Source organism: Telmatherina bonti (assembly GCF_933228915.1).
Source record: "Telmatherina bonti genome assembly, chromosome: 13".
NCBI lineage: Eukaryota > Metazoa > Chordata > Actinopteri > Atheriniformes > Telmatherinidae > Telmatherina > Telmatherina bonti.
In genome coordinates, this window is record NC_136611.1 from 16498457 (window position 1) to 16518302 (window position 19846).

A 19846-nucleotide genomic window follows, 5' to 3' on the forward strand; every position below is an offset into this window, starting at 1 on the left:
TGAATGAGGTTAATATCTCACAAGCTGTCAGAATAGAATTACAATGAATAGAACGAAGTGTGTATTCATTAACTCACTGTCATTGATATTAATCAATTGAGACAATTATCAATTGAGTTAGGTGGTAACCAGTACTTGGTAACCAATCATTTTAAAACTCACCTTGATCATTTCGTGATCTTAAGAAGAAAAAAAAAAAACATGAAAATTTGATTCTGAGATCAAAAGGTTGATTTCTCAAGGTGAGACAAATTAATTTATGTTATGGAGAAGAGCTTTGTGATCATGAATAATTAACTTCTGATCACGAGATAATAGTGTAAAAAGTAACTAAATGCATGGTTGATGCATTTATGGTTGATCTTGGCTTCCATAGAAGATAGAGCTATACGGTCTCTACCGTTCCACCAATGTCCTCATTTAGTCTTATGGTTGTCCATCTTATTTTGTGTCTTATTCTAAAAATGTTTTTGTTTTGTTTTTTTGTTTATCCAGTTTGTGTCTCATATTGTCTGTTGTTGTCTCACTGGTTGCTTAGCATATTGTTAACTTTGTCTCATTTTGACTTATGTGATTCATTTTTCATCTCATTGTGGTTATTTTGTATTAAACTTTGTCTTTTGGGCTAATTGTTTATTTGAAATTATATTTAATCTTTTATGGAAAGTTTTGTCCAATTATGAACACAGTGGCAATTTCTGCAAACTGTTGTGCTTTACCTGTCTCTTTGCAGGTACTTTTAGTCTTTACTGTTGTAAATAGCCTTATTATTTACATCTAATTTTGGAGAATAAAATTAATTTTTAAAATGTCATTCTTTTCTAAGATTCTTTTATATCAAATAAAGTTGCAATCTGTGGACGTGTTAATTATTCATATCTTAGTATATGGACATAGAAAGACCTGCTAAATGAAGAGACGTCATAAAATTAAAAAAAAAAAAAAAATTTGAATATCTTTAGGCCACAGTAAGTAGCTCCTAATTAGGACGAATAACAACAATAATAATAACAACAACAACAAAAAACTATAATACGGATGAACTTGCCTTGACAGATGTAATATCTACTACATGCTTCATGAAGAACAGGAAATCATCTAGATGAATGTTCTAGCAAACTCCATTTTTTTGTGGGGCATTAACAGGCTCGACAGCATGACACTGGTCACTGGGAACGCTTATTAAAATATATTTTATATATCTCATATCTTTTGGTTTGATCTGTGTTTGAGTATTTTCATCTGTAAATTTTAATTGCGTAAATTTATGGTTTATAAATGATTGCCGTTAGCCTGAGCAGCGGTGGGTTTGAGCGTCGTCACGACTACAGCGGTCACCTGGAGCTCTGATTGGCTCAGAGCGCTGATCCGGGTATTGCGCTAGAACGAGCCCATTAGCTAAAAGTACCAATATGGCGGAGGTAAGAGGGAAAACAGGGGGGAAGCAAAGGGTCTTTAATCGATATTTTTTTAAATTGTGAATTATATTTTTCATTTTTATGTTATCGATTGAGAAGACAAGGGTTTTTACTATGTGTATAGCGTGTTTGGTGTTGCAATAGTCAGTTTTTATCTTCTAAAATATGCTTGAATTCTAAACTGATCCTTCACTACGAGGCCTCTGCGCCTTCGCTCTCAGCTGCTCCGCTGTAGCGGCTGTGTAAATTGATACGTAAATTAAACCGTAGCGCGATGCTGAAAGAAAATATCAGATTATGTCTTGATTTGGATGAATGAATTTAGTTTTTTTCCCTTCATAGACTAAATTAGAGGGACCTAAATACAAAAGAGCATGCCCCTAACTCGATTACAGCGCCGTGGATACGAAATTAGTGTTTACATCTCTCGATGGACAGCCTCAACATTGGGCTTTGGTATTACCTTGATGGCTAGAAAACTGTTTCAGGAGCCGGCATCTTACTGTTCTCCTTGATATACAACTCTCTCTTAACCAGTGTTGTCACAAAAATTGTTTAAATCAAATGTTTACCTCTAAAAATCACTAATAAGTTTTCTCGGTTTGTAGTGAGGCTAACGTTAAATTAGCCACCTATGCCAGGTAACGTCAGCGTTCTAATAGTTTGTAGCCAGATGTGTTGCGCGACATGTTCACGGTTCTTTGGCAATTTAAGTAAATTTAATTGTTTAACACCTGTTTGATAGCTGGTTTTAAATATGGTACTATGTGGGTTCTACACAATGTTAGGCATACTGTTGAAAGGAATATGTTTCCAGATTAGTTGGCACTGATTAATAATAGCAATTGTACATATTTGACATGGTAAAACCTTAAAAAAACATAAAAGTTTGTGGTGAACAAACAATTAGGCTGTTACCTTTGTAAAAAAAAAAAAAAGTAGCGTGATAAAGTGTGCTGATATGTTAAATGGCAATACACTTTATTCTGCTTATAAAATATGATGGATTAGACAATTTGAGCATTTAGGTTTTATTGTTATGTATGTATGTGCGTTTGTGTGTGTTTTTATATATATATATATATATATATATATATATATATATATATATATATATATATATATATATAAATATGTGTGTGTGTGTGTATGTGTGTGTGTATGTATGTACAGAAAGAGAGAGAGAGAGAGAGAACAATTTTGGCATTTTGTTCTTTAGTTGTTAAAGTAATTTTTTGTTCTAATATGTTCTCTGTTTCATACTTTTTTAGGCTTCCTTAGGGAGTTCAAGTCCAGGTAATAACATATCCCGCATATATCAAGTATTTTTGTCTACAGCTTCTGTGTGTTATAAATATTCTCTATTATCGAATTATTCAGACAGTAAAGAACATATTTTGTATTATGTTGACATGAAAACTGTATTTGATGATGGGAGGAATGTAATGCTTTAATTACTGCTGTCAAGTAGTTTAGGTACCTCCTTTTGGCTAAAATTTTTTACTTGTCAGATAAATCAAAAGTTAATGTTTGAGGTGACTAAGAGTGTTCCTTCTCTCTCATTCAGTTGGCTCTTTATCATCAGAAGACCATGACTTTGATCCAACAGCAGAAATGTTAGTTCATGAGTATGATGATGAGAGGACTCTGGAGGAGGAGGAGTCTCTTGAAGGCGGGAGGAATTTCAGCTCTGAACTTGCAGATCTAGAAAAGGTAAAAAGGAGAAAAAGTAACAAAAAGTGTGTGTGTGTGTGTGTGTGTGTGTGTGTGTGTGTGTGTGTGTGTGTGTGTGTGTGTGTGTGTGTGTGTATGTGCGCGCTTTGATCTTGTGACCCTGGCAAAAGCATCTATAGAGACTAATCTTATGTAGTACTGATTTATTCACTGAATCATTTTATGATTATGTAACCATAAATGACCATGTAACCATAATGGGGAAACATTAGTTTTTCTCTTTAAACAACCTGAATGAAGACAGGGAGGTGGGGCTTGTTCTAAAAGATTCTAAAAGGGGCTTGAACTAAAAGATATTATTAAAAAATATATTTGTTGGTATATGACCGGTTTAATTTACTACTCAAAGAAAAAAAGACCCGTTTACTTTACACACGTGGACAAAATTGTTGGTACACTTTGGTCAATGAAAGGGAAAAACTCACAATGGTCAAAGAAATAACTTGAATCTGACAAAAGTAATAATAAAAACTCATTAAAATTTAACCAATAAAGATCAGACATTGCTTTTCAACCATGCTTTAACAGAAGTATATTAAAAAAAAAAAGTTAAATACATGAAACAGACCTAGACAAAAATGATCGTGCCCTTAACTTAGGACACATTCACATCAGTCTTTTTGATTCAAATCAGAGTTCTTTTGCTCAGAAAGTCTGATTTGTTTGGGGAAATGTGAATGCGCCAAAATAATTCCGATTCGGACCAAAGACCCGGACTCGGTCCGCCTACAAACGCAGGTCTTGGTCCGTTTCAAGTGGACCAATTACATGAAGCGGGCTAAAAACAAAACAAAACAAAAAAACACTTTCTGCATTGACCTAGCATTGCATTGTGGGTAAATACATAGCAATCGCGTTAAGAGTCCTCTGCCTCGTCTGTTGTTCATACTGCGCCCATTGTTGCATTTCATTATACTTGCATAAAACAAAATTAAAAAAATTTGTGCGCAACAAGAGTTTTCCTATTCACGTGGGTCTTGTTCTCTCTTTGGCTAAATACTAGTGCAGCGCCATCTTTGTTGGGAATGGGGATGTGTTGTTGTAAAGGTTTGGCGCGTTTGACCAAAGTGCAGCGTGAACACGATCTCTGTCTGAATGGATACACCCTCTACAACTGAGCCATTCGGAGTGAGCCTAGCGGACTATCCTGATGTGAATACACCCTTTATATTTTGTTACACAACCTTTTGAAGCAATCTCTGTAATCGGACATTTCCTGTAACTTTCAATTAGAAAGTTCCTGTAACTTTTAGTTAGAAAGTTACAGCAAATACACCTGTCAGCAGGTATTTTTGCTTATTCTTCATGAGCAAAGTGCTCCAATTATCTCAGGTTTGAAGGGTGCCTTTTCCAGACACCATGTTTCAGCTCCTTCCAAAGATGCTTAATAGGATTTGCGGCAGGGCTCGTAGAAGGCCTCTTTAGAATAGGGCAATGTTTTCCTCTTAACAATTCTCGGGTGTTTTTAGCTGTCTTGAGTCTTAGTCCTGTTGCAAGACCAAGCTTTCTCACACTGGCCATCCCATTTCTCCATAGAATCCCTTGATAGTCGTGAGATTTAATTGTACCCTGCACAGATTCAAGACACCCTGTGTCAGATGCAGCAAAGAAGCCCCAGAATATAACAGAGCTTCCCTGTGTTTCACAGTGTTCTTTTCTTGATATGCTTAATTTTTACATCTGAACATTGAACTGATGTGGCAAAAAGTTCCACTTTTGTCTCATCTGTCCACAGGATATTCTCTCAGATGCTTTGTGGCTTGTTAACAGGTAGTTTGTCAAATTCCAATCTGGCTTTTTTATGATTTGTTTTCAACAATGGTGTCCTCCTTGGTTGTCTCCCATTAAGTCCACTTTGGCTCAAACGACGACGGATGGTGTGATCTGACACTGATGTTCCTTGAGCTTGAAGTTCACCTTTCATCTCTTCAGAAGTCTCTCGGGGCTCTTCTGTAACCATATGTATTATTCGTCTCTTTGATTTGTTATTAATTTTCCTCCTGAGCCATGTTCAGGGAGGTTGGCTAAATTTCCATGAATTTTAGATTTCTGAACAATATGTGCAGCTGTAGTCACAGGCTGCTTGGAGATGGTCTTACAGCCTTTACCTTCAACATGTCCACAATTTTCTTTCTGATCTCCTAGACAACTCTTTCCTTTACTTCCTCTGGTCCATGTTGAGTGTGGCACACACCATGTCTCCAAACAGCGCAGTGACTGCCTTTTGCCCTATAGGCCCACTGACTGCTTACAAGATTGTAGACGCCTGTGATGCTAAATAGTGAACACACCTTGGATTCACATGTCCCTTGGTAACATTATTTTCAGTCTTTTCTAGGGGTACTATCATTTTTTGTCAGGCCTGTTTCATGACTTTATTTTTTCTATAATTCTGTTGAAGCACGGTTGAAAAGCAATGTCTGACTTTCACTGGTTAAATTTAATAGAATTTTTATTTATTGTTTTTGTCAGATTTAAGTTATTTCTGTGACCATTGTGAGTTTTTCCTTTCACTGAGCAAAGGGTACAAACTATTTTGTCCACACGTGAATGTAGAGAAATAATTGGATTGAAATATTTGCAATTATCTTTAGATGATAATGAGTCAACAAGTCACTATTAAAATTACTCCACACGTGTACAAATGTAGATATACAATCATCTGTAATTTTTTTCTCTCGTATCCCGACATGTTGTAGTGCTTAAAATATCAGTAAAAATCATCCTAAATTTATTTTGACCATTACTTTCTTTAATAGGAAGGGAACATGCCTTTGGAAGAACTTTTGGCTATATATCGCTATGAGGCCTCAGCAGGGTCCAGTATAGACAGTTCCTCTGGAGACTTGACTGATGAGCTACCTGACATGACTTTGGACAAGGTATGTACCAGCTATTGTGTGATAGTTAAGAACTATATTTTTGATAAATCATTGAATATTAATATGAAAAACATATTACATTTTGGTTTACCTATTGGTTAAATGTAAAATATTTTTTCTTCTCAGGAGGAAATAGCTAAAGACCTTTTGTCTGGTGATTATGAGGAGGAGACCCAGTCTTCAGCGGATGATTTGACCCCCTCAGTTACCTCACATGAGGCCACTGATTTCTTCCCAAGAACACTTAGATGTAAGTGAGAAATCATACATTCTAATAAAAAGTACGCATTTTCTGTATTTACAGGTTTAAAGATTGTTCAGTAGAGTGGAGAACAATGGAAAGAATAAGAATTAGGGATGGGAAATCAAATTGAAAAAAAATCAAATATCAGGATTTTTTTTGCTTCACAATTTTAAAATAGATTTTTTTAAAACTAAAAAAAGCTTTTTTTTCCCCCAAACATATACAAATAATCTGTTATAAAATTTTGGTCATTTTAATTGATCTTTTTACTTGTCTTCGTGGGCATTATAGTTGCAGAAGGATGGTCTGGCTACTGTGTTGTTTTTTCCTAATTGAAATAAGAAAAATCAGCAATATTGAAGAATCATGAGAATCGCAATTTAAATCAAATCGGCACTCAAAAAATCGGAATCGAATCAAATCGAGACAAAGGCATATCATCACCCTAATAATATTTACCAAAAGGAAAGAAAAAAATCACGTAGTTTTAACATTTTAGTGCAAAGTGGTACATTATATCACATGCTTAAAATGTTTGACAATAGATAAAACCTGTCAAGTTTTTATAAAAATGTACATTACATTCATCAGTTGTTTCTTTAGGACTTTGGTTTTATACAGGAGCAGTGTGGAGCCATCGGAAGCTACTAATGTGAGCTCACACCTGAAGGGAGTGTTAAATAAGACACTCCCCTGCTAATGCTATGGCATTGAAATGTTAGTGTGAATGTGGGGAAGTAAACCTTATTGGTTCGTGCTGACCAAAGCACTTGCGAGCTGACCTGATGACAGTTATGATCTATTTGCTGATTTGATTTGGACTTGGGCGGGTGTTGAGACCAGCTTGAGAGGCTGAAAGTAACGGGACTCTACAGTGCAACTAGCTTTTTTTTTTTCTTTTTTTTTCCTTTGGTCCCACTGATGCACCTGACATTTCTTAACTCCTGGTAAAGGACTTTTAATTATCTCTCTGAATGTGATCTTATCTGTTATATTTCACTAATTTAAGATTTTTTCAGTTTCTGAGCAAAATGAAGCATGAAAACTGGAATTAGAGTTAAATGCTTTTTGACTGCTGCAACATCCCTTACTCTGACTGCCCCCTTACTGTCACATACTGTAAGAAACAATCCGATGCGACAATGCAACACAGCTCTAGAAAAACTGAGTTTCGTCTGTTTGTGTTAAAACAGAGTGAGAATATACTGGCTGACAAACATCACTGACTAGCTGTGTGTCTTTGAGCTGGAGCTGGAAGGCGTCATGAAGATTTGCAGAAAAGAAATTGGCCTATTAATCATGCATGACAAAACTAATATGAGAGGCTGCCCTGTATTATTTTAAAAAAAAAAAAAAAAAAAAAAGAGAGAGCGAAAACAAAAGAAAACCTTGATGTTTCTGGCTGTGTGACCAGCCATAAACATGATATAAAATAAAGCCAAAGAGGAGATATCTTTAAAAAATTCAAGTCCAAGTGAATAATTATTAGGAAAAAGATTAAATTTAAATCCAGAGGAGGAAAACTTTCCAGAACCTTCTCAACTTCAGGAGCCATTTTGATTTTAAATGTTAATCTACATTCAGTTGCGTAAAGCAGGATTTAATATGTGAAGAAATGAAGGCACCTGCTTGTGCTAATACTAAGATATTTTTGGAAGCCTTAAATCAGACCTACTTTTTTTTTTTTTTTAAACATAACTATTCTTGTTTTAACTTTTTTAGCCAATGCTATATCTGATGGTGACAAAGAGTCGGAGTGTGATGATGATGGCCCAAGCCCAGAGGACTCCAGAAAAGTAAATGATGCATTTCATTATTAGTCATATTAAACATGTGATTGAGTAAATAAACATAAAGCAAACTTAATGTTCTGTCAGAACTTATTTGATATTTTTTTTGCTTTAAACATGCTTTGTTCTGTGTCTTTTGTTTTATTTTACTATAGGAAATCATGGTGGGAACAGAGTACCAAGCTGATGTTCCTTCTTGCCTCTGCCACTACAAAGATGGAGAGAAAGGTGATTACTTCTTTCAGTTTTCAGCACGTGTAGCTAATTTATCTTTTGATACAGATGCAGTGTTGCCATCTTTTCAGTAAACACAAGATTATGCAGAAAAGGTGACTAATCTCACATTTATTCACTTTGATATGCAGTATATGAAGATGATGATGAGCTACTCTGGAGCCCAGGAGTTTTGTCAGAAAGCAAAGTTAGAAGTTTTTTGTCAGACGTATTGTCAAGGACGACAGATGAAAAGATAGGATATGACAAGCCAGGCATGCATGTTCGAGACAACGAGCAGGTAAGTCCTCGGTCTTGCATTAATCATTACATTTGTAATGTAACAATTAATGCAAGGTTTGCAAATTGTCTGCATGGTGCATTCTGACCAAGAATAAACTTGTATGACCATTCCACATTTTCAATTTAGGCTTTGCGTGAGCTTGTCAAATGCAACTACAACACCCGTGAAGCACTAGAGAGATACTGCAGCCATGTAAAGTCCTCAAAAGGTAAGTGGAGTCCCCATGTTATAGTAAAGGGTCATGCATAAGAAAAGTTTACTCTGATAGCAAATACTACTTTCTTCTCAGCCTTGTTAGAAGTAATGATTAAATATTAGAGTAGAAGAACACATGACAACAAATAATTAAATATACAGGAGGAGAAAAATATAATTGTAGAAAAGGTTTAATGTTACCATGGCTGTGGTCAATTTGTGGATTTACTACCTCCAGATTTATGGTGATGTTATCTGATCAATGTAATTCTAATACAAGACTAATATAAAACTATTTGAGACATTAATGTTGTATTAGAAGCCACATAGATAATACCAAAGATATATTTATTAAATAACTTCAGGATATATTTTATAGATAAAATGTAATATGATTAATTATGACCACATTTCTCCAGCTTTATATTTTCCATCTCAAGCTTTTCCTGTGGCTCTGTATCTCCTGAAATCTTAATCTTGTTTCACAATTTTCTAGTCACACTGTCTTCATTTTCTGGCTAGAATATAGCCTTATTTTCTCTCAAGCTTCAGTTTTCCAAAACCTACTGGGAAAACTCAGCCTTTAATCCTCAATAGCTACGTTGACATGGGAGTTTTAATTCCTATTTAATTCCAAATAAAAGTTATTTCTGCTTTAAACTAACGAAAAATGACATTGCAAATACCCCTAATGCGAAAGTCTTTTCGGAATTTAACTGAATCTAAACTAGGTAGCTGGTTTATTTGCATTTTATTTCTGAACTGTTTAATTCCTCTGTCATGTAAACCTTCATTCCACTCGTAAGTTAATTACGGTTGTTCTACACATGCTTGTTACCTGGTCCCGTCCCGATGACGCACATTCTGCGCGTTGTTTTGCCTTCCGTCTACAGTAGTCCATTCTCCTTCTCAGTTGCTGGAAAAAAGCAAAGTGGTATGCTCGTGTTGATCTGGTACTTCAAATTATAATCAAAATAACAACAAAACTGGTACTTATTATGTTGTTTTCCATGTTGCAACTGAAAAGACAAGAATTACAAAACAAACAGCAAACAAACCTGTAGACGTCAGTACATCATGTCCGCCCTCTGTCCAATCAGAACCCTTCCCAACCCACCGATCTAAAGCAGAATAAGTCAGGATGTGTTTCGTGTAAACCTCTGTTCGGAATTAATATTTCCATGTAAACTTGTAGGAAATTACTGTTAATTCAGAATGATTTAATTCCAAATTAAAAAACATCATGTAACCGTACCCAATATGTTTAAGTAGGCTGACATTACAGCCTTCTGGTAACTGCTGCCAGGTTTTTGGCTTTGTTTTCATTTAACTCAGTAAGTTTTTGCACAATTGATCATTTAATTTGATCAGTGCATCTGATCAGTGTTATGACTGGACTGTTGTCTCCTGGTGAGATGGTTATGTAGATTTGTGTGTTATTTATGGGAACATATTTTGCATCACCTTCCTGGTGCTGAAATAAAGACACTTAACAATAATTTCTCCTACATCATAACTGGTTTTGAATCCTAATGCTCGGTTTCATTCATGTAACTTGCTGATGTGATTAATTAAAAGGGGATGCAAATCTCTGCAACATGAAAATCAGCATTAACAACTACCATGACAGCAAAGCATATGTAAGCAAGTGTATTTGCAAATGTAATGGCTGCATATTATGGTGGGGGGGGAAACTTGGATTATTATTTAATGTAGTAGAAATTTCTTACAGTAAGCAAGTAGCAAACATCAAATATGCTTCTAAACTCTTAGATCTTACTCCTCATTTTGTTTTGCTAATCTTCAAATGAAAGAAAAATATATTTAAAGTGATTTCAGTCATTTCAAGACATTTGTTGTGAAAATGAACAGATTCTGTTTTCCTGGTGAAACTCGTGGTTTGGTTTTCAGGTAGATCATGTGTTTCATTGGTTTATTTTTCCTGTTATTGCAGAGAAATCACCTCCATGGTCAGAGGAGGAATGCAAGAACTTTGAACATGCGCTGCAGATGTATGACAAAAATTTTCACCTTATTCAGAAACACAAAGTGAGTCTTTTTCCTGAATTTTTTTTTTTTTTTTTAAAGCATACAAGCATTATGTATTATACATTACATACATTACATATTATATACATTACAATACATTATTATTATATGTACATTATATTATATTACTTTAATACATTACATATTATACATTATTAAACAAGCATTATACAAGCATCATGTCCATGCAAAGATGTAGCTTTTCATCCGGTAACAACCTAAATGACTCCTTTCTTTCTTTTTGTTTGGTTCAGGTCACAACACGAACAGTGGCTGAATGTGTGGCGTTTTATTACATGTGGAAAAAGTCAGAGCGGTTTGACTTCTTCGTGCAGCAGAATCGGTTTGGGAAAAAGAAATTCAGCAGCTATCCCGGTGTCACGTAAGTGGGAAGAAAATGTTCCTTTATCTTTTAACAAGGCTTTGCATTTTTACGCACTGAAAAACGACAAGTTTGCAGGATGTGGAAGAAACAAAGCCACTGATTTATTTCTTTAAAACAGTGACCTGATGGACAGGCTGGTGGATGAAGCCGAGGGTCTAGCAGTGGATAGCTCCTCCTCTGTTTGTTCAGGAGCAGGAGGTGGAGGAAGGATGGAGACCACCACAGAACAGCAGCTCAGCCTGCTTAATTCCATTACTGCCAGCGACCTCACAGGTAAATCATAAAGCTTTTTTCTACAGTAACAGTAATATTAAATAATCACTGCACACACTGTTTTCAGGATTTCACCTGTTGCAGTGCCACATATCCAGTCATTTATATATTTTCCTTTTATCTCAAAGCTTTTAGTTTTTCTCTGCTGACAGTTCTATCTCCTTTCAGCTTTGAGCAACACTGTAGCCACAGTATGCAGCCCTGCAGAGGTTAGTTGCTTGGACTCCTATAGCTTTCCTCCATTGGACAGTCTACATCGTGGATCTCTGAATCACGATGAAACCCTTGGATTCCCCTCAAATGGCGCAGATCCTGACTGCCTCAACATGCTTGATGCCGGTTTCTACCACTCGGACCTGGGCCAACTTGGAGGAGTGTGTGTCAGTAAGGACTGTGAGCGACCTTCTAAGAGACTCAAGATGGCACTGCCTGACTCCTTTATCAATGATGTGTCTGTGGGTAACCTTGGAGTTGACTTTGAAGCACGAAGAACGACAACGCACCACCACCGAATCACCGGTGCTAAAATGGCTGTGTCTGTCACAGACTTTGGGAGCCTAACAGGCAGTGGTGAGCCCAATGGCTTTCTGGGAGCACATGCACGGCACCACACACAACACACTGCAGCACTTCAGTCAGAGTGATCTTCCTTGTATTCTTCCTCTGTTCTTCCCTTTTGAATCCCCTTTTTCCTTCTTGTAAATAAGACTGACCTCACTGGAAAATCTGACTTGTTTAAATTTATTTGCTATATATACTTTTTGTTTTCTTTTTGTGTAATATGACATCAGTGATGTCTATCATATAGAACTAAAATCTTGATTTCTCTCAAGAGTTTATATAGCCATTTATTTTATTTTTTGTTTGTGTTCTTGAGATGTGTAACGTCCATGTACAGTGGGGCCCAGAAGCTGCAGTAGGAGAGTTGTGAATCTTCCTCCCTCACACACATCATCATCATCATCATCATCATTGAAGCTACAGTCTTTTATCCTGCCATTCTTTTCAGCTGCCAAAACTAGTTTAGTTTTCTGCCTCTAGTGCTAGCATTGTGTTGCCTGTCTTTGTTGTGGTACTTAATGTTGTTTTGTTTTTTTTTCTTTCAAGTATGCTGTGTTTGGTTAACAGGTACTGGTCACTAACCCGATTGGTGCAGAAGATTCGATTATAGTTCCCCAAAATACCCAGGTAAATGTTGTATGAGCAACACTAACATGGAAACAGCTCTGAGTCCAGAAGGTGTCGTGGCTTTAGCTGCAGTGACCTGCCTGTTTGGATTTTTCTTCCTTTATTTTCCCCCCTCTGGAAGTTTCTGTTCCTTGTGTGCATGCACGCTGCAGTTCAAAAAGGCTAAACTGGAAAGTTTGTATGTTGTATTTTTTTTTTTAAAATAACTTTTATGTCCACAAACACAAACCCCAAGCCTTTTCTTCCTCTGTTCTTTTGAACAGAAGTTGAAGATTACATTTGCAGGCTTTCATAAACATTGTTTTCCTCGTTTCCTTGTCTTGAACTTTTCTAGGAGGAAATCAACAAACTAACAGCAATATAGCAATGCAAAGATTTTGGTTGGGTTAATAGCCATCTAAACACTGGCACAGCAAAGTTTGTATTTATTAAATCTACTTTAGTGAGATTTCATTTGATTCTTTTGAGTTCAAGCTGTCACTCATGCTGCTCTTAGGCAGGTTTTTGCAGAATATGTCCTAGGTATTGTAAAAATAGTAGAATATGTCCCTTAACTAAGTAGCACCATTTTTTTTAGATTTTGAGCAAGCTTTTGTAAACCTGCTAGCAGTATTATGTTTATTTAAAGCCTCTCTGATTTTGTATTGAACCTCAGCCTAGCCTGTACTGACTAGAGATGCCTTTTGATATCTGGTTGACAATTTCTTGGAGTCTAGTAGCAGAAATGGAGCTGTTTTCGCTTGACTGAAGTCTACAATTGTGAAATGTTAAATGTTTAGCCAGTCAGCGTCAGTTAATTGGATGCAGTAGTAGTGTTTACTTAATTTATCTATGCATTGTGCTATGAATATTTAGTTTGTTTCAGGGGTACATCATGTTTGTCATGTCCACAGAAGTAGTGTTTCATCCTGTGTGTAGACAGAATTCATGCCCACTAACCATCATTAAGTTAGTTTCTCAGCCCAGCATCAGAGAGGATATTCACGTCTGCATTTTATGTAAATATTTAGCAAATAGCCTTTAAAAAGTCTATTACTGACCTCTTACACTTGTGAATCTGTGTTGATACAAAGGTTTTAATTTGAATCCTTGTCAGAAAGGCAATAATTTGTAGATATGTATAGACATTTGGGGTTTTGCATTTTACTTGTTTGACTTGGTGTTTAAACTTCATTTTCTCTTTGGAAAGTCATGATACCCAAACACCAGGACACAGCTGAAACCACGCATGCCAGCTGTGCCTGTCTTTCAAGTGTACCACTGAAAAACGGCTTTACCTGAAGACGTATTGATATTACTCAATGTTGCAAAAATGTTTTTTTGTTTTGCATTTGAGACTTGCAGCCATGTGTAAAAGACACTCGTTTTTCTTTCCTTGGGGAAAAAATAACTTTTTACATGTTGTCGTCTATATTTGTCTTGATGGTAAAGGGATGGCTGCTGCTCTAAATATGTGGAGAGCTAATTTCTCTTTTAATGCAACGTGCATAATGCAGTAGGTCCTCTGAGCTCTTCTAGCTTTAGCAGTGCAGTGCTATTTATTTCACCTGTGGTTTGTATAAAGACTAAGAAAACTGTCAGAATGTAAAGGCCATTAAGTAGTACAAGTAGGTTTTCACCACCCTGTGAACTCAAAAATGTGATATTTTATTGATATCTCTGTCATGAGACTTGTGTGTGCAAGAAAGCACTAAACAAATTTATTTTATATTTTGTATTGTGTTTTGAAGTTTAAAAGAAAAATATAGCGGTTGTGGTTTTTGAAAAAGAAAACTCGAGTCCTTTGAAAACAAACTCCTTTGTGAATAAAAACCTACAAAACTTAAAAATGTATATCCAGAAATATAGACAATCAAAAACTTCACTATGAGAAATGTCAAGAAGCTATCTTTATTGTTTATAAGAATTGTACATAAACATTGCTGGTTTTTTTTTCTTTTGTTAAACATTATTTTGTATTTTCTGTTGTACTTTAATACCTTGTGTACAGATCCAGAAATAAAGCTCTGGAAAAGGTTCACTGTGATGTCCTGGGGTTGATTCCACAAATGATGCAAAAACTGGGGGGGGGGGGGAATGAGCAACTTTAGGGATGGGATTGCAGTTTGTGTTAAATAAGAAAAAATGATCAAACTCACACAATTTCCCAGAATTACCAGTGAATATATTGAGATATTGCTTTGTTCTGTCAATGACAGGGATTGTTTCTCTACACCCAGCAAGTGGCAATTTAAAACATTTTATTTCACTGTAGCTTTTTGTTTCAAACCAATCTAATGGCCAGATTTACTCAGCTGGGCAGATAAGTTTGAAGTCACAAATCTTCAGGTAAAGCCTACAGGAATGTCCACCAGGTGAGGTCCTGAAACCGCTCAGTTCATATTAACCAAATTAGGCTCACACAGGTCTCACAAAAATACAAACTAGCTGATAGTCAGGAGCCTGCAATTACTGAGAAGACTGGCAAATACTTCCAGTGCAGCAGCTGTTGCATGACTGGAAACAATTTTACAGGTTTTTTTTCTATTTCTTCCAGTTAAAAATATTTGGATAGATTTTGACAATTTTCGGCATAACAAACACATTTTAAAATCTTGTCTATCACACTCTCCTCCTGCTGGCATCATGCAGCAGCAAACAGTGATAAATAGGAAAAATGTAAGACATGCTTATATTTAGACAGTAAGTTACACCCAACTGCCCAAATCTTAAATCACTGTGAAATTAGATTAGGCACTTTAATCAGTGAACTTGCATAAAACCATATACACCAGGAGCAGGTTTAAAATCGGTGTCCACAGCTTTCAATTGTTAAATGATTAACAATGAATATCATTGTTTTTATTTGTTTTTTAAATGCCAAAACAATGCCTGCACCAGGCACAAATCTGAATAAACAGATTGCCATAGTGCCCAGTTTTTATGAATGGTTTTGATATTTGAAATGTTGCCTACCTAGAATTTAAAGCTTCATTTGCTTCTTAAAACTGGGAAGCTTGAACATTAATATATTTAAAACTGAGCAGCTGTCTTCTGTCAGAATTACCTGGATTTGCTTTCAGAAAAGAATAAATAACTGGAACTTGAGCTCAAAACTAAACTGGTTATTCTTCACCTTGGTCTTCTGCGAGGGATAGCTAGAGTCATAAAATCCTCAGCTAGAGTCACTTCTATACCACTGTCCTGTAGAGCATCTTCCGCCTGTCTCTTGAGCTCCAACACATTGTCCTCATCTCCTTCCTTCTGCAAGGTGCTGGGTTTGTACCGCTGACTGAAGTGATGCAAAACTAGCCTCTGTGCACAGCAAGCCTGAGCCACAGCTGCTGCCATTTCAGGTGTGCTGTGTCCGTGGTCCACTGCTTTTTCTCGATGCTCATTCCCAAGGGTGGCCTCGTGAACCACGACATCTGCTCCATTGCACAGCTGCAGCAGTCCTTCGCCAAGCACCGAACTGCAATCGCCTAAAATACAAACTTTTCTACCAGGAATAGTTTCCTCTAGCACCTCGGAAGGCTGAATCACATGTCCACTTTCAAGAGTTACAGGTTCCCCGTCTTTGAGACGCCCATAAAGAGGTCCTGGTTTTAGACCTGAAATAAAATGAGACAAGTCCCTGTCATTCACGTGCACCGTTGACAGGATACACTGCCTACCTTCAAATAATTTACTAACAGAATTATAATTCATTTAATTGCAAGAAAAATGACTGAGAAAGAAAAAAAAAACTAAGAAAAACAGACAAATACCTTAAAATTTGAGATTTTGTTTTGGACTTCAGTAAATGTGCATCAGTCCAAAAAAAATGAAAACTTAATATGTTTTTCGAGTTTAACATCACTACAGAACATTACAGAATACTGTTTATGCAGAATGTCAGGCTAAATAAAAGGAAAAGAACATTAAGTTTCTGAAATAAGAAGTAGCGCATTGTAGGAATATATTTATTTGGTCTTCATTTAGCAGAAATACTTTTACCTAATTCCTTCAGCAGCTCTGTTTTCAGTCTTCCAGGTCGATTGTGCTCCTGAATGCAAAAACCAAAGGAAGGGATGCGGTGAAACAACCTGAAGGCCTTCACAGCAAACTTCTTGTCTTCAAACAGGAAATAACAGTCACTGGAGACATCGTGAGAAATGGTCCTGCCCAACTGCTCCTGCGGGTGGGGGGGGCCGTGCTCTGCTGTCATCTGTTGTGAGATAGACAAATTTAATTAAACTCATGTAAATCAAAACAATGCAACGCACTACATGTGTATGTGTGTTTTTAAAGGTGATTCTGTAATGTCTGTAGATAAGCTATATTGTACAGGAAAATAACTAAAAACAGAAAATGTGGAGCTTTTTTCTTTCTTTTCTTTTTTTATTTACAGTGGAACATCAAAATGAACTACCTCCAGGTTGAGCCATCCCTCCTGTGGACACTGGTCAGGTGTGGGCTCCAGTTCATGAACTACAACAACAAAATAAAAAAAAACTTTACATAGAAAACTTCAGGGTATTTTGGATAATAAAAACCATCCCCTCCATAATACCCTGGCAGGACAGACGAGCAGCTGCAGGGAGGGACTGATCTCTCTTTGATGCAGGACAGAGATTCAAAAGGTCCTTCTTTCCAGCCGCAATTAGGCTGTTTAATATTAATCTTTAATTTAATCTCTTTATCGCTTTTTTTTTTTTTTTTTTTTTAAAGGAACTGTTAGAACACCCTGAATTTCCCCCCTGGGGATGAATAAAGTACCTATCTATCTATTTAGTAATTCTTGGATTGCATGTAAAGTTTGCACAAAAGTAAGAAAATCTGTATGAAATTACAAATTGCTGGAGAGCTTGAATAGTCAGTTTACTATTGTGAAATAAATAACTCAACTAAACTTGCAGGAAGTGCTCTATAAAATTTGCCAAAATTGACTGCTGGTATTCACTCTTTCAAGTTTCAAGACCTACTATGCATGCACCAGTCACAGATTTTTTTACTGGCACCAACTGGACACCTGGTTAACTGAAACAAATAGCAGAATGAGATTCTGGTATCAGCAGTAGCTACGTATCTCCAGAATCTTAGACCTATGTCCGTCTTCTGGGATGCCAACACTCTCCCACCCAGAACAAGGATCCACAAAGAGTGCCTCCAATATTCAGGGATGGCCTGCTGCGAGCCCAGACCTCAATCCAACTCAACACTTGTGGGATCAGCTCGGGCATGCTGTAGGGCACAGGTGTCGAACTCCAGTCCTCAAGGGCCGGTATCCTGAAGGTTTTTGTTGTCTCTATGCTCCAACACACCTGACCAAAACTGAAAAACAGGTTGACAAGAAGCTGCTGGATGCATTTGATTTGAATCAGCTGTGTTGGTAGAGGGAAACAACAAAAACCTGTCGGATACCGGCCCTCCAGGACTGGAGTTTGACACCCCTGCTGTAGGGTGACCATTATAACTAAACCGGTTGACCTTCAACAATTCCTTGCTGAGAAATGAGACACCATCCCATAACAAATTGTGACCAAACTGGTGAGGAGCATGAGGAGTTACCAAACTGTCATAACTGCATATACTGGGGGACTAACCCTCATAATGATATCCCGCACAGTGGAAAATGAATAAAGTAGAAATAAAGTATTGTTATCAGGTGTTGTTTTTCCTTATTACTGTAGGGGAGAGCAATCATCCAACCCACCATCTGCAGTGAGTGTCTGTATTCAAATACCTGTATCACATATATTTTCAGGTTTCCAGATGTGCGCAGATGTGCATGTTAAATCATAACATCATGGACCCACCTGCATATGGGAATAGAAGTTGTGATCCAGTGAGGCCAAGTGTCACCCTAAGAAATTGCCGAAGGCCCCGGGGTCCATAGATGTCCATGCAATTCGGTTTCTGTTGGGGGTCTGGGCTGGTGTTTAGACTCACTGTGCAGAGGAGACCAGGCAAGCCAAACAAGTGGTCTCCATGCAAGTGAGAGATAAAAACCTTGGTGATCCGACCTGTAAACATCATGACAAGTTGTTTTATACACGTGTCACAATGGAAATACCTTGTTGCTAACACTATGAATATGCTTTATAACATGAATGTCTCAATATACTGATTTAGAAAAATAATTAACCTTCACGTGCAGTCAAAAAGCAAAGTCTATTTTTTTTTTTTTTTTTTTTTTTTTATATTGGCTGACAGTCATATCTGTCACTTGGCATGAAATGTGCTTTATAAATAAAGATTAATTTGATTAACTGTGGTTTCAATGTATCTCCCTAAAAAAAGTCCATTCACTGATAGCTGTGGTGTGTCTTATGTTCATCTGTGAATATGCGGGTGGAACCTGAATATACACCAAAACTTAAATGTATTTTGATACGATAAAATAATTCCAGTAGTGAAAAGGTTCTGTTGAAGTTCAGGAAGTTGAAGGATTTATTTTAAAAGTAAGGCTCTTTGATTCTTAAATTGTTTCAAAGGTGAACCCCCGACAATCTGAGCGGGGAGCGGAGATGATGGGACTCACCGGCTCTGAGCTGACTCTTCATGAGTTGGGTCTGGGTTCCCTCTCCGCAGTCGAACAGCCAACACTCCCCGTCCACGCGCAGCACCAGGGCCGAGGCACCGCGGTGAGGAGACGGATAAGCCGACCCGGTCCCCAGGAAGGTCATATCCATGGCCATCCTTCTAAACTTACGGCACACTTATCTAAAATGAAACTTCTTTCACTGAAACAAGCGCGCCATGCTTCCTGTAAACAGTCGTCACACGCCGATGACGCAGTAAGAGCGACGGAATGGTCGTACCTGATTGGATGCTGAGAGGATCCTACAGGGACCTAAAAATGAAGACAGATAAAAACAACAAAAACACACTTCTCCAACTTTTTTTTTTTTTTTTAAAAGAACACTTCTCCAGCTGAACATTGGCAGTGATGGCCCTATAGTTACACTGTGATGTACGCATGAAGTCACATGAGCTAAATGCTCATCTAACTGACATGAAAGCAGATCTCGGACTCAGGTAAAATGCCTCAGACTTGTCCATCAAGGTAACTTTATGTCACTGACAATTTCACATGAAAGGAAAACCATCAGACAAGTAAGCCGCTGTAAATAGGTTTTATTCTGCGGTTTTTACACATTTGGTAGAATAAAGCAGCACCAACATACTGTTCTCTGCATACACGTGTCTA

The 19846-nt window shown here is 37.1% G+C and overlaps 2 protein-coding genes across 2 annotated transcripts; one reads left to right on the forward strand and one right to left on the reverse strand.

The window, feature by feature from the left end:
* The first annotated feature begins 1415 nt into the window (after positions 1 to 1415).
* On the forward strand, positions 1416 to 14702 carry mier3b (mesoderm induction early response 1, family member 3 b). The gene is made up of 13 exons (XM_079252165.1): positions 1416 to 1421; positions 2690 to 2714; positions 2986 to 3131; positions 5912 to 6034; positions 6161 to 6284; positions 8001 to 8074; positions 8224 to 8296; positions 8434 to 8582; positions 8712 to 8793; positions 10735 to 10829; positions 11084 to 11211; positions 11333 to 11487; positions 11656 to 14702. Exons 3-13 carry the CDS (start codon positions 3033 to 3035, stop codon positions 12129 to 12131), a joined length of 1578 nt encoding a protein of 525 aa, XP_079108291.1. The 5' UTR covers positions 1416 to 1421; positions 2690 to 2714; positions 2986 to 3032; the 3' UTR covers positions 12132 to 14702.
* Positions 14703 to 15786: 1084 nt separating this feature from the next.
* On the reverse strand, positions 15787 to 19334 carry elac1 (elaC ribonuclease Z 1; the record flags this gene model as incomplete). The annotated part of the gene is made up of 5 exons (XM_079251870.1): positions 15787 to 16265; positions 16651 to 16861; positions 17066 to 17124; positions 18453 to 18659; positions 19178 to 19334. 5 exons carry the CDS (start codon positions 19332 to 19334, stop codon positions 15787 to 15789), a joined length of 1113 nt encoding a protein of 370 aa, XP_079107996.1.
* Between the last annotated feature and the right edge of the window lie 512 nt (positions 19335 to 19846).

What these genes read in the sequence shown, in the direction of transcription:
- mier3b (XM_079252165.1), top strand. Translation starts at nt 3,033, where the DNA reads ATGTTAGTTCATGAGTATGATGATGAGAGGACTCTGGAGGAGGAGGAG. An exon ending in AACTTGCAGATCTAGAAAAG is followed by an intron (nt 3,132 to 5,911) that starts GTAAAAAGGAGA and finishes TTTCTTTAATAG; the next exon opens with GAAGGGAACATGCCTTTGGA. An exon ending in TACTGCCAGCGACCTCACAG is followed by an intron (nt 11,488 to 11,655) that starts GTAAATCATAAA and finishes ATCTCCTTTCAG; the next exon opens with CTTTGAGCAACACTGTAGCC.